Raw genomic sequence first — 27,584 nt, 5'->3', positions numbered from 1 at the left:
AAAGCAGCAGGCTTCCTACACGAACACAGACCCTATTGTGCAAGGCCTTTGTCAAGGTTTTATCGCGCTGAACATCGGATCCAACAATGTGACTCTCCCTTTATGTACAAAGTCCAACTGATTAATCCAGAACTGTCACATTCATTCACTGCATTTGATCTGTGCTGCTGACAAAACATAAAACGGACTTCCTATTGTCCATCACTTCCCCTTCAAAAAGTACACTAAAATGTCAACAAGTGTGTTTCTTACAACATTTTCCTTTGGTTTAAAACGTAAAAAAGCTGCATTATGAGGTTAAATAAGGGAAGTACATGAAAAGGTCATAAACAGGGTGTGTGTGGGGGGTTGTGACATTGATTTACCTGCCATATGTTTGCTTTTCTGGCTTGTTCAGCGCATGTTGGGCGTTACTCGTCCATTTATAACGCATGACTCTGGAGCTGGCATCTCTCTCTCTCTCACACACACACACACACACACACACACACACACACACACGCACTCACACACACACACACGCAGACTACATCTTGAGCAAGCATCTTCCATTACACGTAAGTAGCCTATTTCATATTCCCAAACATGTAACATTCTCCGAAACACTCTCCGAAACACTCTCCGCGCTATAGAGAGAGCTACTTTAAAGTTGCTTTGTGACTTCCGTCTTGCGATTTCTTTATCAGATTACCATGCATGCAAACTCAACCATAACCACCTATTTGTTACGCTGTGGATACTGACAGGATTGTTGTGCTAAAATGTTGCGTAAAGCGACACAGAAATGGAATTGTAGCTCTCTGTTGCGCGTTCGCCCATATCTTTCAATATGCTACAGAAAGAGATATTGACAATCCTACATTACGGTAAATTATTCACTTACAACTGCTGTTTCTGCTTTTATTTTAAAGCAGTGATCACAGTCATGGACAGTTTGGCTCGTGCTAACAGTTTGTTCGCGCTGGACCTCTATCGGGCTCTGAGCGCGGATGGAAACATGTTCTTCTCTCCTCTGAGCGTCAGCGCAGCGCTTAGCATGGTTTATCTGGGGGCACGAGGAGACACGGCTAAAGAAATGGCAAAGGTGATGATGGGAGTCGAGGGACAATGTATTTATTGTATAGAATACAATACATTGCACACAACTTGCTTAAAAATAACGGCCAGAAAACTAAAGTATTTCTCTGGAAAGGAAAATGGGGTGGGGCCTTTTGCTGTCAAAAGTAAACACTTTCATAGCATGAGCTGAACACAGAGTTTGCAAAGGACGACCACAGAGATATGTCGCCTTGATATATCAGAGATAGGCCTATACTTGCTTGTTATTTGTTTATAAGAATAATTCAGTATAAGCCTCTAGTTCTCATAGCAAATGAGATAAGTTGCTGTGTCAATTTTTATTAACATATCAATAATATTCTTTTTTTTATTTTGTTTTTTACTTTAACTTAAGTGTTTAAAGTTTAGTATTTAGTTCTAGGTTTAATTAGTATATTATATTAATTTCAGACAACGAACAATAGACATCATATGCAAAGCAAAACTTAAATAAACTTCTTTGGTTTACACCTTGCAATAAAAATACACTGGGTTACTTTGTACACACCCTGTGCTTAACAGCACACATAGGACTACTTATAAACTTCACATCTGAGTCACACCATGGCTTGTGAGGAAATACTGTACATTCTGTAGCCTACTGCAGGTATTGTAAATGAGTAAATACTGTACATACAGAAGAACAATGATTAATACTTAATAATCCTTTAACGACATACAACTTGTCTTTCTCTTCACAGGTTTTGTCATTTAATTCTGTCTCTGATGTTCACACCCATTTTGAGTCCCTCACCTCAGCTATCAATAATCCATCAGCCTCTTATATACTCAGACTGGCCAACCGCCTCTATGGAGAGAAAACCTTCAGCTTCTCACCTGTAAGTCCATTCTGCTTTCATGGTAAAGACATATTCTCGCTCTTCAAGTGTTTTACCAAATTCAGTATAACAATAAACAACAGCAATATTTATATTTCTTAAAAAATACACCATCTGTAAGTTTGAGCGGTTAAACAAATGCATGTATAGGCATATCTCGTTTTCTCACAAAGTGATTGTGTAATATTTTTATGTATTTTAGGATTATTTGGACTCCACCCTGAAGCTGTACCACGCTGAACTTCAGTCAGTGGACTTCATTGGAGCATCTGAAAAGTCTAGACAGATCATTAACAAATGGGTGGAGGAGCAGACAGAGAGTGAGAATAGTTCCATATAAGATTGAAACATTAACATTAATGAATAGATTTTTTAATAATAAACATGCAATGACATATATTTGTTTTCAGATAAAATCAAAGATCTTCTCAAGCCTGATATGGTGACAGGAATGACCCGACTAGCTTTGGTTAATGCCATCTACTTCAAAGGGAACTGGTTGCAGAAATTTAATGCCCAGGATACCAAGGAAATGCCGTTTAAAATAAACAAGGTATGGATCACATTTACATTTCAGTTCTGAAAATGAATAAGCAATATATTCATTTTAGAAATCAATCTTAACACAATTAACACCAAAATATACATACTTCATATAATATTAGAGGCCATACTGAAGTAATACTGTTATTTTGTTGTCTAACACATTGGTAAATTGTGTTTATTTTCCTGATATCAGAACGAGAGCCGGCCAGTTCAGATGATGTTCCAGAAGAAAAAGTTTCCCTTTAACTACATCCATGAGCACCGTTTGCAAGTGCTGGAGTTACCATACGTAAAAGAAGAGCTCAGTATGTTGATCCTTCTACCTGAAGAGGCTCAGGATGGCTCTGATCCTCTCCTGAAGGTGAAGAAAACTGATTCAAATGTGCTTTTCACAACGATCATTCTGTCTAGAGTAGCATGTTGAGAGACTGAATATTTGTGTGTTTTACAGCTGGAGCACGAGTTAACCTTGGACAAGCTACTGGAATGGACCAACAGGAACAAAATGGACGTCCACACAGACATCTTGGTTCATTTGCCCAAGTTCAAGCTGGAAGATGAGAGCTCCTTAGCAGAAACATTGGCAGGGATGGGTATGATTTCTGTGTTCCAGGGTCCATCGGCTGATCTGACAGGCATGAGCAGCGCAGGTGGTCTCTACCTTTCATCAGTGGTACACAAAGCCTTTGTGGAGGTTAATGAAGAAGGCACAGAGGCGGCAGCGGCTACAGCAGGCATGGTGGCTTTTTGTATGTTCAGAGAGGAGCATTTCACCGCAGACCACCCATTCCTGTTCTACATCAGGCACAACCCCACCAACAGCATACTCTTCCTCGGGAGATTCAGAGTCCCATCTTAAAGATGTACACCAAAAATAAAGAATAAAAACTAGTATTTTATTTCAAAGTAGTAGTATGTTTTATTTCAATGTTTTGGATTTAGATTTAGTTGAAACACATCAGTTTAGTTATTCTAGAGACATAAATGGCCACAAAATGTGAAGATTTGTGTTCAAATTACTCAAATAAAGTTAAGGAATATTTCATTAAAAATAAAAAATGCTTTTTATCATAAAAGTCCAGCCTGTTATTTTCTGTGCAACAAAATTAGATGAGGACTAGTGGCTGTAAAGCTTCAAAAATGGAAAATAGTGTATTGCATGAAAAACCATGCCGGAGAGGTGAATACAGTATTATATACTAATTACAATTTTCTTGTACCACCTCTTGCAATCAAAAAATAAACATGTATTACATAAAACATGACAAAATATGCACTTCGTGATTCAATCGACATGTGGGCATCTGATATACTGTACGGCAGAAGCACCAAGTGCTGTACTTTGACTTTTTCTTTAGTTAATTCTGAAATTAAAGAATTGAGCATACAACATCTTTACCAGGTCATTTTTGGGGTGAATTACGTGTGTGAATCTTTGTATAAATAAAAAATCACTTATCCCCCAAACACAGAGGATGCCTACCCGACGAACCCAGTGAAACCTCCGTTCCTCTATTCATATTCTTGACTGCTCCCCCTGTCGTGCATTGGCGTGGGAAATGTCCAATTGGGCAATTCAACTGTGCTGAAATAGTGGGTTTATAACACCTAGTCCTATTAAGCGAATCTTATAACTAAAAATCTCAATATGATGGGTTGACTACATACATGTTTCCTAAACTTTGCTTTTTTTGTTCCTCTTTGAAAAACGTTCGCGGGTGCTTTAAACGACTCGTGCTGCTTCCTCATTCTAAAGAAGGCGGAACGGAAGTAGAGAATCACGCAGTTGAGTCGTGCACAAATCAAAATTGTAGCTTGAAGTACATTACTAACTTATATTTTTGTGAGTTTGTAAGTGAACTTATTAATAAAATAAATTGTAAATACTTACAGAATAACAAGAGGAACAGATACCAAAAGGACACGGTAAATAACGTCATGTGTACGTTTATGTGAAATAATAGCTATTACAATCGACTGTAGTAATATAACAAGCGGTGTTTGTGTTTATGTTTTTCATGTCAGTCATGGACAGTTTGGCTCGTGCTAACAGTTTGTTCGCGCTGGACCTCTATCGGGCTCTGAGCGCGAGCAGCAGCGCGGATGGAAACATGTTCTTCTCTCCTCTGAGCATCAGCGCAGCGCTTAGCATGGTTTGTCTGGGGGCACGAGGAGACACGGCCAAAGAAATGGCAAAGGTAAAAAGAATATATCATTTGTGCAATAGATTCATTTTGATAATGTCTGTAAATAAACTTAATAAACAACCGTTTTTTGCATCATAGTATTTGAGAACGTTTTTTCTTCCTAGCATAAGATTGAAAGGATATGTTCTTGAAAGGTATTTCTCTCTTTGAAGGTTTTGTCCTTTACATCTGTCCCTGATGTTCACTCCCATTTTGAGTCCCTCACCTCAGCTATCAATAATCCATCAGCATCTTACATACTCAGACTGGCCAACCGCATCTATGGAGAGAAAACCTTCAGCTTCTTACCTGTGAGCCCATTCTGCCCTTATGGAACAAAAGAACATGCATCTTCTTTTATCCCCTCTCTTATCCCCTTAATAACTTTACTTTGTCCTGTAGGAGTATTTGGACTCCACCCTGAAGATGTACCATGCTGAACTGCACCCAGTGGACTTCACTGGCGCATCTGAACAATGCAGACAGATCATTAACAAATGGGTTGAAGAGCAGACAGAGAGTGAGTTTAAAAAAATCTTAAATCACATGTCAGCATGTGAATGAGGTTTTATGTGAATAGCAAAGTTTAGAACTGCAGGCACCATGTGATATTTAAAAAAATACATTTTTATATCACACTTAAATGTAAAAAGTAGATAACTGCTATAAGGTTTCAGAACTGTATAAAAAAATGAAATATTTGCTTTTCAGATAAAATCAAAGATCTTCTGAAGCCTGGTATGGTGACAGGAATGACCCGTCTTGCTGTGGTTAATGCTATCTACTTCAAAGGAAACTGGATGCACACATTTAATCCTCAACAAACTAAAGAAATGCCTTTTAAAATAAACAAGGTTTGTGCTTACCCATCCTGAAACATGTAGTGACATGGAATCAGAACTACATCATCTTTTACTATGCATTATTCCATTTATGATATTTGTGTGTTTATTTGATATCAGAATCAAAGCAAGCCCGTAGAAATGATGTACCAGGAAAAAGAGATTCCTTTTAGAAACATTCCTGAAGAGAAACTGCAGGTTCTGGAGCTACCGTATGTACAGAATGAGCTCAGTATGTTGATCCTTCTTCCTGAGGAAACTCAGGACGGCTCAGACCCTCTTCTAAAGGTCAGCAAACCTAGATGCTATGAACTAGTTTGGTGCTATGTACTGTATGTTGAACACAACTCATTTTTGGACTTGGTTTGTTTGACAGCTGGAGAGCGAGTTGACCATTGACAAGCTGCTTGAGTGGACCAAAAGTGACAAAATGGTGAGATGGATGGATATCAACGTTTATTTGCCGAAGTTTAAGCTGGAGATTGAGAGCTCACTTTCAGAAATACTGGAGGGGATGGGTATGACCTCTTTGTTCCAGAGGTCTAAGGCTGATCTAACAGGTATGAGCAGTCAGGGTGGCCTGTTTCTTTCATCAGTGACCCATAAGGCTTTTGTTGAGGTCAACGAGGAAGGCACTGAGGCAGCAGCAGCAACTGCAGGCATCATGCTTTGTTGTATCAGCGAACCAAAATATTTTAAAGCAGACCACCCCTTCCTGTTCTTCATTAGGCACAACCCTACTAACAGCATTCTCTTCATTGGCAGATTCAGAGGCCCACCTTAGTAATGTGTTGTTTCTAAGCCTTCCAAAGTATGCTTATTTGAGTGTAATGCATTAGACCATGTCATCATTCATAAAGATTTTAATGTAAAGGGGATTTTCCATTGTTAAGTATATTATTCTGGTCATACATATGCTTTATACTATCACTTACTATTAATATTTATGAATATAGTACATTTATGAATAGCTTTTTGCATGCGCGTTATCTCTACCAATAAAGCACGTTGGAATTCAACTTGCCTATATGATGCACACACTGTTAAATAAATATTTTACAGGTAATGGTCATTTTTTTACAGATTTTTTGTATTAAACAATAAAATTACTGTTTTTAAAATACATTCTGTTATATAGGCCCGGTTTCACAGACAGGGCTTAGTTTAAGCCCAGACTAACCCTTAGTTAAATTAGGATATTTAAACTATTTTTATCAAAATGCCCCAGTAAAAAACATTACTGGTGTGCATCTTGATACAAAACAATGGCGTTGACATACTTTAAGATGTTTTAAGGCGAGTTATTTTTAGTTAAGACTGCTCAAACATTCATTTTAGTCTGGGATTAAGCCTTAAGCCTTGTCTGTGAAACCGGGCAATAAAGTTTTACCATTACAGGTAATTCAACATAATTTCTATTACATAAATATTATGTGAGTAAAGGCAAAGTAATATTTGACAGATTTTTCCTGTGAAGAAATTAATCTACTTAAAAGAAAGCATGCTTTAGGATTCTGTGTGTCAGCCTTCAGCTCTGAGTAAATAGCAGTCCATTCACATTCACTTTTCCTATGTACTTCACAGTTACAATTTAGAGGTTAAATTGAACATTTGCAGGCTTCATTTAAGTGTTTTATATGTTTTTATTTTAACACATTACATTACATTACATTTTCACATAATGCCACACTTTTATGTCGTGTCTTCATTTCAAGGTCAGAACAGGTTACAAGGAACAGTCAAACTGAAGTCATACTGAATTTTGACAGAAGATGCATTGGAGTTACTATGAATTAACTGCTAAATTTGCAACGCTGTTGCAAGCCTGTTACCCATTCTAGTGTTAATTTGATACATTTCGCAAATGTTTCATTTATACTTGTTCTAGAAAAAAATTAAATGTCACAAATCAGTGTTCTAAAAGATATTTAAAATAAATTAATTATAATAAAAAAATATATAATAATTTTGTCAATTATTTTAGATAAAAGCTTCTGCTAAATGAATATACTGTATATAGTATGGTTCACATACATTTTTTTTTGTATGGTTATATCCATTAAAATTGGGGATGTAGGGTCAAGGCCTGCAACTTAATTTGTTCAACTATATGATTTGAAACCCCTGCAATTGTATTTACTCAACACAGCAGCTCTTTGGTCCAGTGTTTATCATAGAGCCTCCATTTCCGAGATAATGCCATTCCAAATAGATTGTCTAAGAAAATTCACAGTCACTTTGGTCCCATCTATAGCTGTTTAGTTTGTAGGAGATAAAAGCATTGTTATTACTAAATTGTGACATTTTTTGATATTACCTGTCACATATATTTCAAAAGGATTATTGACACTAGTTTAGAAAAACATATGAGCAAATTTATACATTTAGCTTCTCACTGCGTACAAATTGTGAAAACACATTCTAATAACGCTTGCCTTTGACAACTCCAATGCAGTCCTTGGTCACATTTCCCCATCCAAATGCTGGAGTGCTGATGGACGATTTAACACGGACCTTTGCTCCAACACTTAAACTGTGGGCTTCTGCATGGTATAGCAGCATTTGCAAATGTACAATGTATAACTTTATACCACAGTGCTTTTGAATTCTTAATGGAATTCAATTTTCAATTCCTTCACCTCTTGAATTTATTTCTTCCCTCAAAAGATGATATTTTGAATAATAATTACTACAAAACAACATGCAATATATGGGAAGATACATTTACCTTGCAGCAAACAAATCATGTCTGCACAAATGGCACATAAAATATGACATTATGACACAAAGAGTTTAATACTAAATGTTTAGTGTTTTTGTTCCATGTCTTAAGAGAATATTTAGTCAATTACCTGAACCAGGACTTCTCACAAGCTCCATTTCTGAAACTTCCCCCATCCAGGCTTTGGACTCAGCGAAATCTACAGTCAAAGAAAGAGCAAGTTATGAATGTGTACCATATGTCCCACAAATATACTTGCAAGTTTGTTAAAATTGTGTTTATTTTAGATTAAACCACGGGGCTGTTGAATGTTTCAATATGATTGGTTGACAACCGTTCTATGGGTATGCATTAACTTTCAGTAAATGCACACCTATGAAGGTGTTCCAGGTTTGCTGACCGCATTACAGTTCCATATCACTTCGCCAAGTTTACACAACAGAAATGTTATAGTGTAGCCTACAGCCATTACCTCACACAGCACCCAGATCAGATACTGAAATCAAATAAATAAAATAGCTAAATAAAAAAACAAAATGCATTAATAAACACTGATTGCCTACTGGTTCGTTTTCCTCTTCATGCTGCCTGTAACTGATAAAAAATATATTTTGATAGCCCTACTCTTTCAAAAGTTTGTGTGAATTATTTTACTGCTGAAGATAGAAACAATACGAGGAATAAATAATTTATTATCACTGGCTTTCCTGTCACATTACTGCAAACAAGCAGGTGTGCGCGCGGTCTCTCTCTCACACACCACGTACTGACTCAAGCCTCCGAGTCCGTTCCATCAAAAGAAAGTAATCCTACCATCAAAAGCATTTTAAAGACGATAACATGACAAACGTTGAAATTAAACATTTGAACAATGTCCTGTGGTGTGGTAACCGTGGTATAAGCGGAATAATTGACGACGGGCCGTTCAATTATTCGAAAGTTAATGCACACCCCGAGGTGGTAATTATTCCTTACCTAAAGTCTTGCACAACATATAAACATTCTGTAAAATTAGTAGGTAGCCCTACTTTTAATGACACCAATGCTGTTGTGAGTGACCAGAATAATATACTTAACAATGGAAAATCCCCTTTACATTAAAATCTTTATGAATGATGACATGGTCATTCATTTCGCTCTATTGCGGATGGCACCATGGCATGGCCTTTGTGGTCATCCAATAAGCAGTGGGTGCAGACACATTTTTGGTCTGTACACAGTAGATCTCTAAGAGCTTATCATGTTTGGAGCAGGTTGCCATAATGGTAGCTTGCTTGTGTTTCTTCAGGGCAGGAACATTATAGTGAGGGTGTAAATGGTTTTCACAGTAGGAGCACTTACACACCAGACAAGATTTGACAGCTTTGAGCAAGTACTGTACTTCTGTTGAAAGAAGGCTTCGAATTGAAGATATGCCTGCATTGGGGACAGCTATAGGCCCTTCTGGGATCTTCCGTGTTCCAGCACTTACCGATACATCTCATACAGTAACTATGTCCACAGGGAATAGTCAACAACATCCAAACATATCGCGCAGCCGTACCGCTCGTGCTCTCCGAGTATAGCCTCTGCCATTTCACGTCACGTCAAGTAAACGTCACGCGTTCTCCTTTTTTTATACTAAAAACCGACTGTGTCTTAAATGTAATCTGCAGGAAAGTGATAGTGAAATTAAAAGTAATGAATGCTTAGTCATATAGTAATATTTGGGTACACTGCCTGCTGCTTTCAAATCCGACTGCGCAGATGTACTCGTCACTTCCGTTGTCGCGGGGTCCGGAAACGCGTCTCCAGAAATGCGGTCCTGAAAGTGTAGCTTCCGGGTTTGCAGAGATGCTACTCGCTGCGTTCACGTGGTAACCTGCACGTAAACGTGAATCCCATAGGGGTAAACGCCCTAACACGACATTAGAGGGCGTTTATGTGCAATTTTACCTACAGGAAAACTCATATTTCCGATAATTCCAAAAGCACGTGAAGGCAACATAAATTTTACATCAAATATCAAAACCAACGTTAATACAACAGGAACAAGTGCAGAGCGTTTTTCATCAAGTGGTTAAGTTTTGAGATAAAGCGTAACAAAATTGTGAATGTGTCTTCTTAAAGCGATATTTAGTAAAGATACAAGTAACTTTAAAGCATCAATGTTATTCGTGAAGTTCAAATTTTGCACTTAAAGTAAACCATTTACTTAAAAGATTAATCTAGTTTTACTATAATTTTAATTTTATTTTTTGTAGTAAAACCACAGTAACCACTAGGCTACCATTTACCATTACCACTTCACTACAGTAGCCTAACTAGTTAGGGCCCGAGCACGGAGGAGCAAGCCACCGGCTTGCACTGCAGTGCAGAGCCCTATTGTTTCTGTGTTCTTCTCCCTCTTTGATCGCTAATTTGAAGGCCTAAACATGCTCAAAAACTCACAATAACTTGCACACGCATCAGACGTGGCGAAAATTTACGTCTGATAGGGGTTTTAAAATTAGGCGTGGCAAAATGGCTCGCTAGCGCCACCTAGAACTGCCCAGACCGCTATGCAAAACATACATGCACCAAATTTGGTGGGCTCATAGAATACCCCGAATCATTAAGAAAAGTCTCTTGGAGCATATCTCTAAACTTAACAGGAAGTCCGTTATTTTTAATTTCCTGTGCAATTTGGTAATTTTTTTTATTTTCTTTTTTTTTTTTTTTATTTTCTCCTCCTAGAGTTTTAATCCGATCAACATCATCTTCATGTCATTTTCATCTCAAGGCCTTTGCGAAGTTAAATTGCGGAGATCTTGACTTTTCGTGGGGGAACGTGACCCTGGCAGCCTGCCAAAGTTTGGCGTTTCGCGATGAACAGGAAGTTGTTGTAACTCAGGCATACAATGTCCAACAGGCCCCAGACTTCAACCATTTGATAAAAGTCCTGGCCTTAAGTCATCTACATGGTAATATTCAGATACAGTTATAGCGCCACCTGCAGGAAACCGGAAGAGGCATGTTTTAAACTGTGATTAACTCATAGAGATTCAAACAATTCAACATCATATTTGGCAAGTATGATCTTTCACACCTTTGCGATTATACATTGCAAGTTCTTGACTTTTCATTGAGGGGCGTGTCCGTGGCGGCCTGACAAAGTTTGATGTTTCGCCATGAAAAAGGAAGCTATAGTAACTCAGGCACACAATGTCTGACCGGCCTCACATTTCACATGTTTGATAATAGTCCTGGCCTGAACACATATCCATGTCAGTGTTTAATTATAGCAATAGCGCCACCAGCTGGCAAAAGGGAATGTGATGCATTTAAATAAATAAATCCTACTATAATTCGCCTGCATTAATTTTATCGCCTACCATTCACTGTTTTCCTTACGCAATCGGGTTGCGGTGGCACTTTCTGCGAGGGCCCGATCATCGCTGCTCGCAGCTTTAATTTTACTATTATATCTGTAAAATCATGGATCATTTTCAAAAAGGAAAATCTAGACTAATTATGTTCATGTTGATTTAAAGGTAAAGAGAATCGCCTTATAAAATCATCTTACAGTGGCATTTTAAAAAGACAAGAACATTTCTACTTTAAATATCCATAGAAACAGCTTTTCTAATGAGTAGGAATGGTCAGTTCTACACACACAGCCGTATGTGGTTTTGTTAGCACAAGAACACGAGGAAGATAAAACAATGAAAAAGGTAGCTTTACAAAAATATAGTGCATGCTTTTATTTACTCACCACAAGCATTTATTGGAACATAAAAACCTTCATTTTAATATAATTTGTTACTCCTTGACGATTAAAGCATTGTGCTAAATTAAGGAATCTAAAGCCTTATTCGCACATGATTAGTATTACCTGGGGGCCTCTAGGCATTTTTAATACTTGCAGAGGTTGTCTGTGATATTAATCCCGTGCGAATCGGCCATGTCTGTAATTTGTAAAGTAAAAATTCCCCCGCAAATTACCTACCATATTTTGACGAACAGTCAAAATAAGCGAATTGGTCATGAGCCATGCGTAACCATACTGTATCAATATGTTCATATTTAAAAAAGACAGATTTACGTTATTTGATGGCAGAATGAGCTGTAAATGCGGTGAATGCATATTGAGCACACTCAATAAAACTGAGATGAGAATGTCTCAGCTTCTAGATTCACAGAACCTTGAAATTTCTTTGATTATAATGTTTATCACTTGAATGAAAAAGCACTTGAATAAACATGATCGCTTAGCACTGTTATCTGTGTGCCCATGCAGAGTTTGCGCAGATTCCTCAGACGGAGTTGTTGTTCACAAACATTGAGCCAACTTTCATCCGAGCATAATGCTTGCATTTCCTCAACAAGAACATGTAAAATAATATTAACATCATAATCACATACGGACTCGAGTGTATATGTATGTTCTATAAATTAGCTAATTTGGGCAGTATGCTTTATTAGTGGCTTTTTCATTCACTCTGCGCGAGATCAAATGTGTTCTGTACTTTTTGTCCATTGCTTTCTATTTGCTTTTTTGTTTACACACGTTGCTCTTTATAAATAATAAAAACATTATATAATGTAGGATATCTTGTTGATATGCTATAGGCCTACCCTAATTATAACTTGAAGGCTACTTAAATTGCGACATAATTAAAAAAGCAATATTTTTTCAATCAACATCATTTAAATAGACAAACATTCGTTTTTAAGCTTTAATTAATTGTTGTTAAATATTTTAAGTTTCATGACTTCAGTGTAATAGATAGACACTTTTACTAAACAAATGTTATAAAAGTTTTATTAAATTATAGCAATCAAATTAGAGTCCGAAAAAACAGACTTAAAGGAGAAAATAAAATGGATTTTGAATAGGCTACATATTTTAAGCCCAGGCACAGACCAGCCAAAGCAAACAAATGCTCATCACGTCACTTCTTGCAGCCGCTAAAACGATCCAGTCAGGGTTGGCTCATCAGCAAATGCAGAAAAATTAATGATCATAACGTAAGGCAAGTGGAACACATATGATTGTTTTAGCTACATTAAATATTGGATATGAATAATTTGATTAATAGCCTACATTCTTTAGTCTTTAAAATGTATTACATAGGCCCTATACGCAAAGTTTTTGGACCGCCTTCTGGGCCATTCTTAGTTTTAGACTAGTCGACTACACGGTTACAAAACTTTCATCTAAACGACTGTCAGATTAGTCGTAGAGCACATCCCTAATCCATACCTGCCAACACTGTCGTTTTGGCCGGGAGTCTCCCGTTTTGTTATTTCTCATAGAAACTCTCGTAACATGTGAGACGCGCGATCGCAGTGATCTGTCCGGTTCGCGATCGCCGGTCTCAAATGCTGACAGGTACGGTCATATATCATTATACACCATACAACTATAGGCTATACAAACTATACGCAAAGCCTTGCCCTCATATCCGGGAAATAAATCCGTAAATTTGAGTAAAATCACAATTCACTTATCCCGTGCGAATGCGCCACATGAAATACAGATGTGGGGAGGTAATTTCTAAATCACACGAGGTCCCCAGATACTAATCCCGTGCGAATAGGGTTTAAGAAATTTAAAAAAATTAAAATTGTAATATTGTAAAATAGGTCAAAAAACATAAGGAATGCTGTGTACTACTCTGTGAAAACCAGGCTAATTATAATTATAAGATTAGAAGCATCAAAATAATTTCAAAAATTAATTTCACTAAGATTTCAATAGACATGGTCTCACACAGTCAGTATTAAATGAATCAAGGTCAATTTTTCACAGAATGTTCTTTGCATTATGTAGGATTATGTAAAAAACTGCAAAAAATGATTTTACCTGGTTTATCACAGACTAGATCACATATATCTAAACCTTTGCCCAGACAGTATGTTTAATCATCACAGCAGCTCTTGGGTCCCATGTGCCATGTGAGCCTCCATCTCGGAGATGCCAGTCCATTCAGATTGCTCAGGGAAATTCAAAGTCACTTTGGTCCCAAATACAGCTGTTTAGGCCAAGATAAAAAAAATTACCGTTTGTTCCATTTTGGGGCACTTACATTGTTAGAAAATATGTGTTTATACCTTTAGCTTGTCTCTTTGGTTAGTTTCCACAGAGGTCCACCTGCTGTACATTTGAACACATTAGGGTACACCTTATTACGCATCTTAATGTTAACCTAATGTTAATGACATTCGTTTTAATGTAAACAACCACGCATGTGAACACGACAGTATATATTGTAAAATATTACAATGGATCCGTCATTCTGCTAGTTTGGTGCCAAGAATGTTTTAAATTGTTAAAATTTTAGAAATTACCTACTTATAATTTTGTTTAAATCATACACTGGAGTTTAATATTTATTAATGTATGTGTTTTATTTTAAAGTACAATACAGTTTAGTGGTTCAAGCAACGTGTTTATTGATGTAATGCACTTCATTGCTAATTTACTTTGTGTGTGTTTTTTTATTTGAAATAAACCATTAAAAAAACTATCGGTAATTTATTGTTATTGGTAGGTACTGACCACCTTAGTTATCGTTATCGGCAAAATCCAATATCGGTCGACCTCTAATCTGCATTATATAGAACGATTTACAATCAATCAGAGAAGATACAGGCATTGTTTAAGTTATACTGCATAATGTCAACATGTTTGCACAACATTACATGTTCTTGGATCACCTGTGTCATCAGTAGAGCTCCATCTCAGAGACCATGCCAGTCCATCCCGAATGCTCAGGAAAATCCACAGTCAACTCATCACCATCTACAGCTTCTCAGGTTAAGAGGAAACATTTTTTTAATACTGGCTAAAAGGTCAAGGCCATTTCAATTAAAAGAGATGTAAACATTTACTGCATATTGTTACAAAAATGTCTAAATATTTACATTTCACAATTCCGACGCTATTCTTGGTAACATCTCCCCATCCATATTCTGGAGTGTCTACTGAGGCTTTCACATGTACTCTTGATCCAGTTTTAAACCTAGAATTATCTAAATCACAAAGATAACCAGTTTTCTTATGTAAACTGTTACATTTTTGATGTCAAATCACTTTCAAACTGTTAATTTAGAAGGAAAAAAGTAAATCAGCATGAGAGCAAATGTAATCAGTACAGTGAACTGTGAAGTAGCAAGCAAAACACGCTAAGAAATCCCTTTAATAAAATAGCTTAAAGGCAGGGTGGGTGATCCTGTCCAGAAACATTTTTGTTATGTTGGTTGGAAATCTCTTAACATCCTGATAGCAATTAAGAAGTATAGTGGTCAAATAATATTTTTATAATTATATATAATCTGTGAAAGGCGTAGGACCAAAAAACGTTCGCCCAATCAAAACGTTCTGGCCGAACACTGTGACTGGTCATGTGTACATTTTTAGCCAATGTATTTTGCATACCACTGCGCACCCTGTTCACGCAGACATCATACGTCATCAGCGCCGCAGCGTGCTCACGTCCGCTGTCAATGTAGGGAGAATGGCGAACAATCAGCAACAATCAAACTTTCCTACGGAACCGACAACGAGTAAATCTACAAAACGAAAGTCAGTTTTAAAAAAAACAGTGACGAAAAAACGTCTGGATCATGATAGTGGAAAAACTTGATTAAACATCGGTTCAGCTTTTACACGATGGAGACAGCTCCGGCTGGCAAAGGGTCTGAAGCCATGTTTGCTCTCTTTCTTTTGGACAGGTATGTACATGCTTCGATAAGAATTGAATGGATTTAGTTTGTAATTCGTTACGTGGATTTACGAAATACATTCATGCGTTTGGAGGAGGCGTGGCTTTGGACGGCGAATCGCATAGAGGGTGCAATTATAATTTCAGTGCTAGCAGGCTAAAGTTAGCACCTTTCCAAATCAACCACCCCACCTTTAACTACTTATATCAGTAAACATAAGTAAACTAAAGAATTGAAAATAAAAGATGGGTCATCTTTTTATAGACACTTATAGGCACCTGATCAGTATTATCTTTTGTATATATTATATCTGAATTTTATTCATCACATGTCGTCATTAGAAAACTGAAGAAATGCGTGTCACGTCAAAATGTTTACACAAAATTATACATTTTTGGATCACCTGTATCATCAGTAGGTTCTAGCTCCATCTCAGAAATCATGCCAGTCCAGCCCGAATGTTCAGGAAAATCCACAGTCAACTCATCACCATTTACAGCTTGACAGGGTGGAAGAGGAAATGTCTTTAAACTGTTTATTTGCAGTGCACTGAGCATTAAAAGAGATGATAGTTAGCAGCAAATTATTACAAAAATGTCTTAATATTTACCTTTTAGAATTCCAATGCCATTTTTGGTAACATCTCCCCATCCATACTCTGGAGTGTCAACTGAGGCTTTCACACGTACACTTGATCCAATTTTAAATCTGGAATGATCTATATCACAAAGATATACAGTTTAGCAGTTGTGCAATGCTCCTAAGCATGTTACAGATATTACTGATATGAAAGATAATAAAATATACACATCGATGTTTGCTACTTGCTTTCTATATTTACCAAACTCATTATCAACAGTTATTAGCTCCATTTCTGAAAGAATTCCTTTCCAGTTCGCATGTCCAGGGAAGTCGACAACCAAAATTCCATCATCTTTGATAGCTAAAAAGAGAAAGAGTTTATATTTGTACTTAATGTTTGTGCTACACAAATTCACATTTCAAAAAGCAAAATTTGTATCTATGACTAAAACCTTACCTTGTACCACGCCCACACTCTTAAGTGTGACATTTCCCCAGTCGTGTTTTGGGGTGTGAACAGAAGGTTTTACTCGGATTTTGTCTCCAATCTTGATGAGACTGACTGGAGTGGTCTTTGTGGCCAGATCTGAAACTATCGAAACACTAGTTTCATCACTAACACATACAATCAGATGCAACAGATGCTTAGCTTAAACTAACCCTTCAGTACTTTACCTTTATTTAATGTTTTGCTTATTTCCTCATCGAAAACCGTCTCCAGTCGCTGTTTAAGTTCACTGGTGAGCTTGCTGACATCCGTATAAGAGCAGCATGGCTTAAAAGAGAGCCTGGGGAAATGGTCAGACTCAGAAGACACAGACTCAAAATTCTGTGGAGAAATCATTTATGCAGAGGTTTATTTTTCCAAATGTATCATATTCTAACACGTTTATAAAGTGCAATATATAAATGATAAATATACATTCCTTAACTTTTAACACTCCTTAAAATTTGATGGCTTGTTTTTGTTGCATTGTCTTACTGCTAATACTGGTAGAACAGAGGTTGTACCTGAAGAAAGTGGATGTTGTCGTCAGTTTGTAAAAGTCTCTCTTGAACTCCATCCCTCCTCTGCAGTTCAGTGATTTCCAACAGCAGCTTCTCTTGAAGGTCCGCGCCTTGATCCAGATCAGCCTTTTGATAAGCTTCAATCTTTTCAATAATCTTTGCGCTTCTCATCTCAACAAAGCGAACTAATTCAGTGAAGATTCTCTTACTGTCCTCCACCGCCTTCTCTGCAGAATTCTGAGAATTAAAACAAAAGCTGTGATGTCTGATATCACAGTTATTAACCTCTCGTTAGTTTAACATGTACATTGATTTTACATCAAAACAGGACTTACTGAATGGGACGTGATGTTGGTTGTCATCTTATGCAGCTCTTTCTCTTTTGTCTGGATTGTTTGCTTGACTTTTTTCTGATTGTCTTTGAGTTTTTTCTTCAAAAGGGTCATAGGGGTTTAAAATGAGAAGAGGGTGAGTAAATGATGATGGAATTTTCATTTTTGGGTGAACTATCACTTTAAGTTATTAAAAAAATTAAAGAAACCTTTTTTTCATTTCGTTCCACTGTGGATGGCACTGTGTCGTGGCCTTTGTGGTCGTCCAATAAGCAGTGGGTGCAGACACATTTTTGGTCTGTACGACAGTAAACCTCTAAGAGCTTATCATGTTTGGAGCAGGTTGCCATAATGGTAGCTTTAACCAGCTTGTGTTTCTTCAGGGCAGGAACATTATAGTGAGGGTGTAAATGGTTTTCACAGTAAGAGCACAGACACTCCAGACAAGATTTGACAGCTTTGAACTTTCTTTCCTGGCAAAAATCACAAGCAATATCTCCAGGACCAGCAAGACTTTGAGCAGACTCTGACACCTGTGGTGTTGTATCTCTTACTCTCTCCATTATTTCAGCAAGTACTGTACTTCTGTTGAGAGAAGGTTTCGAATTGAAGATATGCCTGCATTGGGGACAGCTATAGGCCCTTCTGGGATCTTCCGTGTTCCAGCACTTATCGATACATCTCATACAGTAACTATGTCCACAGGGAATAGTCACGGGGTCCTTCAACAGATCCAAACATATCGCGCAGCTGTATCGATCCTGTTCTCCGAGTATAGCCTCTGCCATTTCACGTCAACGTCGTTTTTATTAAAAATTAACCGTCCAAAATAAGTAGCGTTGTGAAATCTGAGAAAGTGAAAGTAAAAGCAAACAATGCGTAATTGTATAATGTTTACAAATACACGGATAAAAATATGTTTGTTTTTGTTGAAAAGTTTAAAAGGGTGAAAAATAAGAAAATGAATAATGGTAAAATTATAATCATAATTTACCTGATCAACACTCGATTCGGGACAGTGAAGTGGTCATGAACTTTGTGTTTTGTTCAGTAAAACCACTAGGTGGAGACAGCTGTGAAGTTCAGCCTGTGTGTTTTTAGGGGTGGAAACTTTAGGTGCTGTAAAGGCAAGTTAGCATTTCAGCTATGTTTCTCACCAGCTAAAGAGAACAAACACTTGTTTTAACGCAAATTTAATAGCACCTTATATTAGAAATGCGCTTTCTCCATTTGGGGTAGGTGCGCGGTCACAAAATAACGTCCCAAAATGTGCGGCATCATGATAATAACAAAAAACAAACTTCACGTCTTTGTAATTTATATTTAATTGGTCTAAACATCCTGTATTGAAGACAGTTAATAAACCGTTTATTTATTTATTATAGTACAAAATGTGTAAAAAACAGACATTTGTACAAACTCATTGTACAAACGAGTACAAAAGTTGTACAAACATACACAACTCATAACAACAACAAAAATAAAATAAAATAACAATTACATAAAATATAACTTGGCGTATAATTGGAAAAGAATAACAATTTATGTCAGGGGTAAAAAATTAAGTACATAAATTAAAGTTATAGTGCTTCGTAAGTCTTTTTTGTTTTTTATATTGCTTAAAGTTTGTCCATATTGTTTAATTTCTCTTACAAATTGTTCAAAATTTGTCTTAACATTAGCCCATTTTTTCACATGAATGTAATATTTACCAAGTAAAATAAAAAGTTGTACCAAAAAAGATTGTACTTTTAGAATCAATGGTGCCTTGTACAAAAATAAAGATGACATCATAAAGTTAAAGTTGAATTAAAGTTGTAAATAATCTAGAACAAAAATTAGAGACGTCAAACCAAAACATTTTTGAATATATACAATCAAAGAAAAGATATCTCACAGATTCTTTTGTAACACCACAAAAGTCGCAAGAATTCTCCAGATCTAATTTGAAACATTCAAATAATAAAAGGGTAAATTCTGTGTAATATTTTAAAGGTTACCTCTCTAACTTTATTATTTATAAAAAATATGTTTGTTACCCATATTTTGTTCCACTTGATATCTTCAAATTTGGAAGACCAATATATTGTTGAATATAACATAACATTTTGCTTTAACACATTTGTAATGTATCTATTGCATTTGTCGTTAACAATATTAATATCACCAACAAATATCATATTACGACAAATATTTTACACTAATAGAGGCAACAATAGAATTACGTAACAATGATACAACTTTACTTGATATTGCATAATGGCATAATCTTTTGGTTTCAGAGGGAATCTAAATTTGTCAAGGAATTCATATGATAAAAGCAATGCTCATTAAGTAACTGACTAACATTAAGTGTTCCATTGTCATTCCATGTCTGATTAAAGATAGATTAATTTTTATACAAAATATCTCTATTATTCCGTAAAAAGTACAGGTGGGGCGAAAAATTTTACTTGTAGACTAATTGCCAAGTCAGCAATGCATGCTTATGGGAGTTTGACAGTTTGGGATTTTGTCAATACAAAAATTAATACCGCCTAGAATCAAATATAAAATTGGGGAAAATATATTTTTAATATATTCAATTATCCACCTTATTTTAAACACATTACTGAGATCTGTAAAATGTAAGACATCAATAGTAACTAGTAAATAACAGACACCGTTTAGCCGCGTGTAACACAGTGACGTGTTGCCACTGTTGAATTTTTGAATTATTACGTCACATTCTCAATCTGTATAAAACGCAGTTTGCGGTGTGTTGGGGCATTTTGAAGTCAGGATAAGAATGTAAAGCTTTAAAACACTGCTAAATACACTGCAAGGCAGGTATAAACAGTGATTTAATGAGGTAATTTAAATGCTTTCGGCATAATGGTTACCATTTGTATTAATTTTACTATAAATGTCATGGAATCTTTTTTTAATTGATAGAATACATAGCATTACGAGATCGGTACAAATCACGTGATTTACGACAGCATTCCAATCTGCGCGTGCGCATTTGACCTTCTGCCTGCCTATGCGTTCCACTAGTAAGGGGATCAGGGTAGAGTTGCACCAGCCATTTGTAAGTTCTTTCTTAAATGAGAACGTAAAGTCCACACTAGAGGCTTTGTAACTAATAGCTAGTTTGTAACTAACTCTGTACGTTATTCGGTTGCTCCATTTGGTATTAAGGCAGAACGTAGCTAGTAGTTCGTAAGCTCTCCGTAAAGTGATGCGTAGTCGCATAATATGACGTGTACCTTCAATAGTCCAATAGCAGCCTTTGAATTCGTGAGGAAAAGTTGTGTTGAAATGTTGTGAATTTCAAAACGTTTTTGATTTAAACTTATTTTACAGAACATAATAACGGTGAAAATAAGTTTTGATTAAATGGAATACTACCTAATTATGAATAACATAATAGGTATTAAATATTTCTAATTAAACAAAATTAATAAACAAATACAGCATCATCAAATCATAATAAATGACATGTTATACGTGATTTCATTTTACTGCCGACTGCCAATGAAATAAAAAAGATGATTTTTTTACATGCATAACACAGGCAGATGGATACACACACACACACACACACACACACACACACACACACACACACACACACACACGGAGGCGCGCTAGTTCAGTGATTCTGCTATTCTATTCAGGCTTCCGTAAATATTTAGTTTAACGTAACGTTACGCTTCAACTAAGTTGAATGGTGCAACTCAAAAATATTTAGTAGTGCGTAAGTTGTAACGTAATACCCGTTTAAGTCAAAACTAGGCTAAGTTGTAACATACGCACAGCTGGTGCAACCGGCCCCAGAGCACCGCTTTCTGAGTCAGGTGTAACACCACTAGATGGAGACACAAAATAGTCTAACGCATTGAGATTTTGCATTATTCATTGTACATAGTGTACACTAATAAAGTTATTTAATCGTTTACGCCTCTTGTAATTGGCTTTAAGGCTAAAATACACTACAAGACTTTTGCTTGGATTCTGCCCAGATTTTCAGTCTGGACTTGTTGCCGGTCTGTGCCAGTCTGCAGATTTGATCAGTTAGTGTGTTTCTATCTGAAACTTTCAAAAAGTCTGCAAGTGTATGATGTCTAGTTTAAAAAAAATCTGTTCATATTTTAAAAAATTGTAGTTTATTCCAGCCATTAGTTGTAATTGCCTCGTTATATAGAAGTGCCATATGGAAGTATTCATGAAAAATGTGATCCATAAGTGTATATCTATTACAATTTCAATTTTTATAGACATACATTTGAATAATGGAGGTTAGCAAAATGGTTCAAATCATTTGTAGCACTTTAAAACATCCTTAAACAAACCCTAAAACAAACACACTTAAAGTCGCCTAAACTTAATTTTATAAAGAAAAGCCAAGATTAGTGTAAAAACTTGGTATCTGTCAGAAGTAGCAACAGCATTCTGAATAAATTGCAGGCAGGACAGATCATGGCTGAGAGATTCCCATATATAGAAAATTTCAATACATTTGCACTTTTAAGGGTTTGGTAAAAAAAGGAGCTAATGGAAGTCATTACATTGACAACCTAATTCTGATTATCAGGATGGAGCTTTAATGTTTTTTGCCAAACAAGATTTGCTAACACTTTACCATAAGGTTATATATGTTAACATTAGTAAATGCATTAATTAATGTGAACTAACAATGAGAGCAATATAGTTTTTAACATATTTAATCCTTGTAAATGTTAATGTCAATTCAATTGTTCATGTTGCAACTAATGTTAACAATTACAACATTTGATTTTTAAAATGTGTTAGTAAGTTAACATAAACCAAAAATATGCTGTAGAAGTATTGTTTATTGTTAGTTCATGTTACCAAATGCATTCAATAATTGTTAACAAATACAATCTTATTGTAAAGTGTGTTACCAAAGATTCTTAGTGTTTTAGGTAATAAGGGAGCGGTAACACTTGACAAACACAATACCCATGCAATCAACAGTCAACATTATGTTAGTTAGCTATTGTCCATAATACATAATCAGTTTAATATAGCCTAAAGTTACATAGTTTAGGAGCACTTGACTAAATTGTTTATTATGATCTTAAAAAATCGTAAAACGTATGTTTTAACGTTTGAAATTGTTATTGAAATCACGATGAAATTGTTATTTTATAGATTTAATTGATTCCTATCGTTCGAAATACACATGTGCACTTTGTAAAATGAAATCATAAATTCGGGTGCTAAATTCGGATAATTTTTTAAATTCTTCAAAAACAAGACGCGCATTGTTGAAGTTGGGGCCCAGGGTAGAACCATAGACGCTTTTGTTCGGGTCTCCCCGTTCTTGCGATGGCCTGCTGTCGATCAAGATGCAAGCGTCCGCCCCCATCGGCCCTTTCACTGCTGCAGCTGGCCGCATCTCGCTACTCACCGTATGCTCACTGCAATCTGTGCTGGAGAGGCCGACGGCGAAGGAGCTACACCTTCAGTATTAAACCCGGCCTATGAAACGCTTATGACGCTCGCCGCCGCCAAAGAAAAGAAATAACACGAGGTAAGTTTGAACGTACTGTGATGTGTAATTTCAATACATTCTGACTATGTAGTTTTACATATTAAGATCCGCGATGGTTAAATGCGCGGTCGATTTCGAAAAGCGGCATGTTTGCGGAAGTGACCGCGCGGTCCACGATTAGCCGCCTCTGTTATTTTCCTATACATGTCATGTGTTTTCAAAACTATACTTTACTCTCACGTACATTTTGTCGACACGTTAAATGCTTGGAAAAGTCGAAGATGCTGTTTGGGTTGGCCGTAAACGATGGGAAGTTGACTAGCCAAGCGGACCCGTATGAAAAAAATCAAAATGGCTTCCATCTTTGTCGTCTCGGCAGAAGGGTTTATACCTTTGTTTCTCCGTCTCACGTGTCAGGGAGCCTGTGAGTAATTCCCTTTTTATATTTATGCAGTGGATTATTGTGCAACGAACCTTCGTATTAAGAGTGGGTTGCTTATTTTACTGGTTTTTATTTATTTTGTTACTTACCCAGTAGCGCACTTTTTGACCACGTCAGTGCGGTGGGGGAGGGGAAGTGAGTCTGGCTGGGTGGAGCCTGTATGAGCAATGATACATTCACTGTGGATGAATGACCAAATGCTGTAAGTTTGATTTAGTTTAGACCACAGCTACTAGAAGAATTGCATAGTCTAGCACTGACAATTTTAGTTTAATTTTCTTTGATGATCACATGTTGCATTAAATAAATGAGTTATACAAATGGTCACATGGAGATCTGCACAACTTGTAATAATTGAATGCAGTGCTGGTATGATGGTTGTAGTTTTAGTTGCAGTGGATGTGTGTCAGCTTGCACTCTGGTCTCTTTTTCAACAGTGCTGGGATGTCACCCATGCTTCAGGTAGGCAAACCACCATGCCATTAATATATCTGGTTAACAATGTGGTTATGGGTTTCAAATTCTTGTGTGTGATTTTTTTGGTAACTGACTGTCAAGCAAATCATCTCCATTATGTTAAGTCATCCCTCTTAACATGAAACAACTTTGCAATTTATGTGGTGGTATTTGTGTGCTTGCACTCAATGGATTTGTTGGTTTGCTTGTTTTGCATAGAGTTTGATGTGTCAAATGTTACTCATTACCATTGTTTAGCTATCGTCCTATGTCTTCCCCACCTCTCACCTACCCACCAGTATTTGACAAAAGTAGCTGATCAGAGGTTCTTGTGCCCCCTCCCAGTCCCAACTCCTCCCAACATACACGCACACAAACTTGACCAAGAGCTGGTGTGATGACAGATTATGTGCTTTGTCATGCTGGTTGTGTTTTTTCCTATACTGGATGCATGTTTGTTACTTTTAGGCTCCTGTAACCCTGGTTGGCTGGCCACGGAGACAGGGAGTCCTCGTCTTAATACTGTCGCTCTCCACATTAAACTTACTGTTTGGGGTATCTACTTTTACACTCAATTTTTATTCATAATCAAAGCTTGAAGCACAATTCCAACATTTTGTTACCTTATTCATTTGATGTAGTGTTTGAAACAAAGACCTGAAAACATCTTTCGTGCTTTACTCTAGGTTCCTGTGGATTGAGCATGAACGCAAGATGTGGTCTGTGACCTCGAAAAATATACATAGATTGGTTACTTTATTGATTTTTAGACTTCAATCACCAAGGTCCCTATGAAATTGCAGGGACATTTTACACCCTTATTATATACAAGTAATTATTCACACATTTGTAGTTTAACTGACCTGACATTTTTTTATAATACAATATATTGCTACTGAGACCATTTTCTTCTTTTTTAATTTTTATTTTACAAAAATGATATTTATTTTTCTATTTCTCTGGTAGGCTGTGAATGCATTTTACATAAACAACAGCATTTTGGATTGGGTTAATTATATATACGTTATTTTATATCTTTTTAAATACATGCAAATAAAATTTGCAGAAGGGAGAAACACGGACAGTGAACTGACCTACCCTCTCCCCTTTCTTTTCTGTAGGCTAAACATGTTCTCCAAGGGCACCAAGCGCAAGTTTTCTGATGGTGGAGAAGAGATATCAGAAGAAACCCTTGTGGGCGCCAGGATGGCATCTTCTTACAGCTTGCAACGGCAGTCGCTGCTGGACATGTCCCTCATCAAGCTCCAGTTATGCCACATGCTGGTGGAGCCCAACCTCTGCCGCTCGGTTCTCATTGCCAACACTGTCAGGCAGATTCAGGAGGAGATGACCCATGATGGCAGCTGGCAGGTGGTCACCGAAGCATTCTGCAGTGCTGGCCAGAGCCCGTCTGAGCGCTTGGTTGCCACTGAGGTTCTCTGTCGGTCGCGGGAGCAGGATGCAGAACCTAAGCTCTTTTCCGTCATCAGTTACGAAGGTTGCAGAGAAGAGGAGGTGGTAGCAGACGAGACATTGTGCTCTGTTTCAGTTAGCGACGCAGTTTCCAACGTGTGTTTGGCAGGAAGTATAGGGCAGTGTTGGGAAAAGAGCGATGTAGAGACGGACGATGAGGCCCTTGAAGACTCTAGGCTAGGCTCAGGAGAAGACGAGGAGATCGATACAGAAGATGAGCCTTCCAGGGAGGGTCCGAAGACTATAGGACAAGTTTTTGGGACATTTGAAATAAAAAACAGTTCCCCGGGTCCTGACTCTGCACTTGAGGAGTTATTCTCAGATGTGGACACATCCTACTATGATCTGGACACCATGCTTACTGGCATGCAGAGTGCACCCAAGATGGGCCCTTATGACCTGCTTGACAGCTTGGCACCTTCACATGGTTCCTCTTCTATAGTGTCTGCCCCAAACTGTCGTTCTGATCTAAATGAACTAGATCACATCATGGAAATCATTGTGGGCTCTTAGGTTAAACCTTATTCTGAGACTTACACATCTGTCTTAATGTTACTGACTTTTCAGTTCTGTATGGAAAGCGAGTTAAATAAAGCGAGTCCTTACAGTGTCAAGAGTTAAAGGATGGCTTTGATTTAACAAGCTGACCATAGACCATTTATTTACATACCCTTTGTATGTTTTAATGTTTCTTCTTCTGTATGTGTCTGTCCAGACATGCTATTTTGTTTAATTTATTTGTTATCCTCATAACACTACGGAGTGCAGAACAAAATGTATACAGAAGTTGTAAAGCTTGGGATATTTTCATAACGAGACAAATGATTGTCTAAAATTTGTACATAAATATATATATATTTTTACCATAGATTCTGCTTGAAATATTACTGTACATTCTGTACATGTTCTACAAATTGATTTTAATGAAAGAGATTAGATTCGTATGTGCGACAACTCCGCATTCTTCTGTTTATCACAGTCCACAAACTGAAGGAACATCATTAAGTACTAGATTATAGTAAAGGCAGGTAAACTTATGACACATGTTTTAAATTTACGTGCTCATTTGCACAGTATTTTTTTTCCTCTCATGATTTAATTGCAGTGAGCTGTCAATCGGCTCAGCCATAAGTTTTGTTTGTTGTTAGACATCAAAGTTCTTATATTTGTCCTATCAACAAATGAAAAATAATGGGCCAGCCCATTCTATATTGTGACTTAATTTATTTAATTTATTTACAGTGAGTGTTGGCTGTGGTCAAACTCGGGGTGGCTTTTTTGTCTCTAGAGAAATTAATTGTCTTGGTTAACCAAGGCCTTTGCTCATTCAATTTGGAACATGTTGGAATTTGTCACAGAATTAGGGTTTGATCTGTTAATTTGCATCAATTACTGGTTTGTGTTAACCATTTTATTACTGGCAGGTGGCTTAAGTATATCTCTATTTTAGATCTTTGGACCCCTCATAATAAGAACTGTTCTATGCATTGAGTGTAAAAACACACTTTCTATGCATTAAGTGTTCAACAAGCATGTAGTACAGTATTCTTTTTATATATAAAATGAGCCATCATGAGTTCTTATTTTATCCTTAATTTTCCTTCCTAGGACATACTGTATATTATTTGGTTTTGTTTAAAATTAACTTTGGCATAAACTATGTTTGTGCAAGCCATACGTTTTTACACTTGGATAAATGTTTTCTTTTACATTCTCACACTTAAAGTTCAAGAGGAGAAATGTTTTATTGTATGATCTTAAACTAGTATAGAGTATAAACATTTTATATGAGCATTGTAGCTTTTTTAACGTTTTTTAATAAAAGGTACAACTTATAAAAACGTGTATTGTGTGATTTTTCATGCATTA

General features: G+C 36.7%; 4 protein-coding genes across 22 annotated transcripts; 3 read left to right on the top strand and 1 right to left on the bottom strand.

The window, feature by feature from the left end:
- The first annotated feature begins 417 nt into the window (after positions 1 to 417).
- On the top strand, positions 418 to 3,389 carry serpinb1 (serpin peptidase inhibitor, clade B (ovalbumin), member 1). Of its 2 annotated transcripts, none has more exons than XM_057352703.1 (7): positions 418 to 557; positions 912 to 1,084; positions 1,800 to 1,937; positions 2,140 to 2,257; positions 2,348 to 2,490; positions 2,677 to 2,844; positions 2,935 to 3,389. In XM_057352703.1, the coding sequence occupies exons 2-7, from the start codon at positions 926 to 928 to the stop codon at positions 3,340 to 3,342; spliced, it is 1,134 nt and encodes a 377-aa protein (XP_057208686.1). In that variant the 5' UTR covers positions 418 to 557; positions 912 to 925; the 3' UTR covers positions 3,343 to 3,389. The 2 variants fall into 2 exon arrangements, with proteins under 2 accessions (XP_057208686.1, XP_057208687.1); XM_057352704.1 differs by having other exon boundaries at positions 421 to 557; positions 915 to 1,084.
- An 850-nt stretch (positions 3,390 to 4,239) lies between these two features.
- Positions 4,240 to 7,417, top strand: LOC130565706 (leukocyte elastase inhibitor-like). Of its 2 annotated transcripts, XM_057352708.1 has the most exons (8): positions 4,240 to 4,268; positions 4,377 to 4,409; positions 4,509 to 4,681; positions 4,843 to 4,980; positions 5,072 to 5,189; positions 5,381 to 5,523; positions 5,632 to 5,799; positions 5,888 to 7,417. In XM_057352708.1, exons 3-8 carry the CDS (start codon positions 4,511 to 4,513, stop codon positions 6,293 to 6,295), a joined length of 1,146 nt encoding a protein of 381 aa, XP_057208691.1. In that variant the 5' UTR covers positions 4,240 to 4,268; positions 4,377 to 4,409; positions 4,509 to 4,510; the 3' UTR covers positions 6,296 to 7,417. The 2 variants fall into 2 exon arrangements, with proteins under 2 accessions (XP_057208691.1, XP_057208690.1); XM_057352707.1 differs by having other exon boundaries at positions 4,240 to 4,409.
- Positions 7,418 to 7,586: 169 nt separating this feature from the next.
- LOC130565703 (E3 ubiquitin/ISG15 ligase TRIM25-like) lies at positions 7,587 to 19,816 on the bottom strand. Of its 4 annotated transcripts, XM_057352699.1 has the most exons (15): positions 18,839 to 19,815; positions 18,054 to 18,692; positions 17,848 to 17,943; positions 17,516 to 17,749; positions 17,180 to 17,333; positions 16,962 to 17,096; positions 16,764 to 16,865; positions 16,533 to 16,640; positions 16,326 to 16,421; positions 15,122 to 15,229; positions 14,915 to 15,005; positions 14,309 to 14,351; positions 14,061 to 14,229; positions 8,364 to 8,432; positions 7,587 to 8,054 (listed from the first exon to the last, which is right to left on the bottom strand). In XM_057352699.1, exons 2-11 carry the CDS (start codon positions 18,630 to 18,632, stop codon positions 14,923 to 14,925), a joined length of 1,695 nt encoding a protein of 564 aa, XP_057208682.1. In that variant the 5' UTR covers positions 18,633 to 18,692; positions 18,839 to 19,815; the 3' UTR covers positions 7,587 to 8,054; positions 8,364 to 8,432; positions 14,061 to 14,229; positions 14,309 to 14,351; positions 14,915 to 14,922. The 4 variants fall into 4 exon arrangements, with proteins under 4 accessions (XP_057208682.1, XP_057208685.1, XP_057208681.1 ...); XM_057352702.1 differs by having other exon boundaries at positions 7,587 to 8,432; positions 14,309 to 14,348; positions 18,839 to 19,816; XM_057352698.1 differs by having other exon boundaries at positions 7,587 to 8,432.
- A 3,275-nt stretch (positions 19,817 to 23,091) lies between these two features.
- cdca4 (cell division cycle associated 4) lies at positions 23,092 to 27,548 on the top strand. 14 transcript variants are annotated; one of them, XM_057352716.1, is made up of 4 exons: positions 23,092 to 23,383; positions 23,620 to 23,988; positions 24,171 to 24,248; positions 25,364 to 27,548. In XM_057352716.1, the coding sequence occupies exons 2-4, from the start codon at positions 23,954 to 23,956 to the stop codon at positions 26,226 to 26,228; spliced, it is 978 nt and encodes a 325-aa protein (XP_057208699.1). In that variant the 5' UTR covers positions 23,092 to 23,383; positions 23,620 to 23,953; the 3' UTR covers positions 26,229 to 27,548. The 14 variants fall into 14 exon arrangements, with proteins under 14 accessions (XP_057208699.1, XP_057208707.1, XP_057208706.1 ...); XM_057352724.1 differs by having other exon boundaries at positions 23,095 to 23,768; positions 23,883 to 23,988; positions 24,224 to 24,248; XM_057352723.1 differs by having other exon boundaries at positions 23,095 to 23,768; positions 23,880 to 23,988; positions 24,224 to 24,248.
- The last annotated feature ends 36 nt before the right edge of the window (positions 27,549 to 27,584 follow it).

The sequence above is a fragment of the Triplophysa rosa genome, linkage group LG15 (genome assembly GCF_024868665.1).
Source record: "Triplophysa rosa linkage group LG15, Trosa_1v2, whole genome shotgun sequence".
NCBI lineage: Eukaryota > Metazoa > Chordata > Actinopteri > Cypriniformes > Nemacheilidae > Triplophysa > Triplophysa rosa.
The sequence above is the reverse complement of the archived record's forward strand: the minus strand, read 5'-3'. Positions and strand labels throughout refer to the sequence as shown.

Excerpts from the sequence above, each read along its gene's own strand:
- LOC130565703 (XM_057352702.1), bottom strand. The coding sequence starts at position 18,632 with ATGGCAGAGGCTATACTCGGAGAACAGGATCGATACAGCTGCGCGATA. Across the intron at positions 15,230-16,325 it reads AGAACCTACTGATGATACAG|ATAATTCTAGGTTTAAAACT; the intron begins GTGATCCAAAAA and ends TTTGTGATTTAG. Across the intron at positions 15,006-15,121 it reads TAGCGTCGGAATTGTGAAAT|CTGTAGATGGTGATGAGTTG; the intron begins GTAAATATTTAG and ends TAACCTGAGAAG.
- cdca4 (XM_057352716.1), top strand. The coding sequence starts at position 23,954 with ATGATACATTCACTGTGGATGAATGACCAAATGCT. Across the intron at positions 23,989-24,170 it reads TGGATGAATGACCAAATGCT|TTTTAGTTGCAGTGGATGTG; the intron begins GTAAGTTTGATT and ends TGATGGTTGTAG. Across the intron at positions 24,249-25,363 it reads GGATGTCACCCATGCTTCAG|GCTAAACATGTTCTCCAAGG; the intron begins GTAGGCAAACCA and ends TCTTTTCTGTAG.
- LOC130565706 (XM_057352708.1), top strand. The coding sequence starts at position 4,511 with ATGGACAGTTTGGCTCGTGCTAACAGTTTGTTCGCGCTGGACCTCTAT. Across the intron at positions 4,682-4,842 it reads CGGCCAAAGAAATGGCAAAG|GTTTTGTCCTTTACATCTGT; the intron begins GTAAAAAGAATA and ends CTCTCTTTGAAG. Across the intron at positions 5,800-5,887 it reads GCTCAGACCCTCTTCTAAAG|CTGGAGAGCGAGTTGACCAT; the intron begins GTCAGCAAACCT and ends TTTGTTTGACAG.
- serpinb1 (XM_057352703.1), top strand. The coding sequence starts at position 926 with ATGGACAGTTTGGCTCGTGCTAACAGTTTGTTCGCGCTGGACCTCTAT. Across the intron at positions 1,085-1,799 it reads CGGCTAAAGAAATGGCAAAG|GTTTTGTCATTTAATTCTGT; the intron begins GTGATGATGGGA and ends TTCTCTTCACAG. Across the intron at positions 1,938-2,139 it reads AAACCTTCAGCTTCTCACCT|GATTATTTGGACTCCACCCT; the intron begins GTAAGTCCATTC and ends TATGTATTTTAG.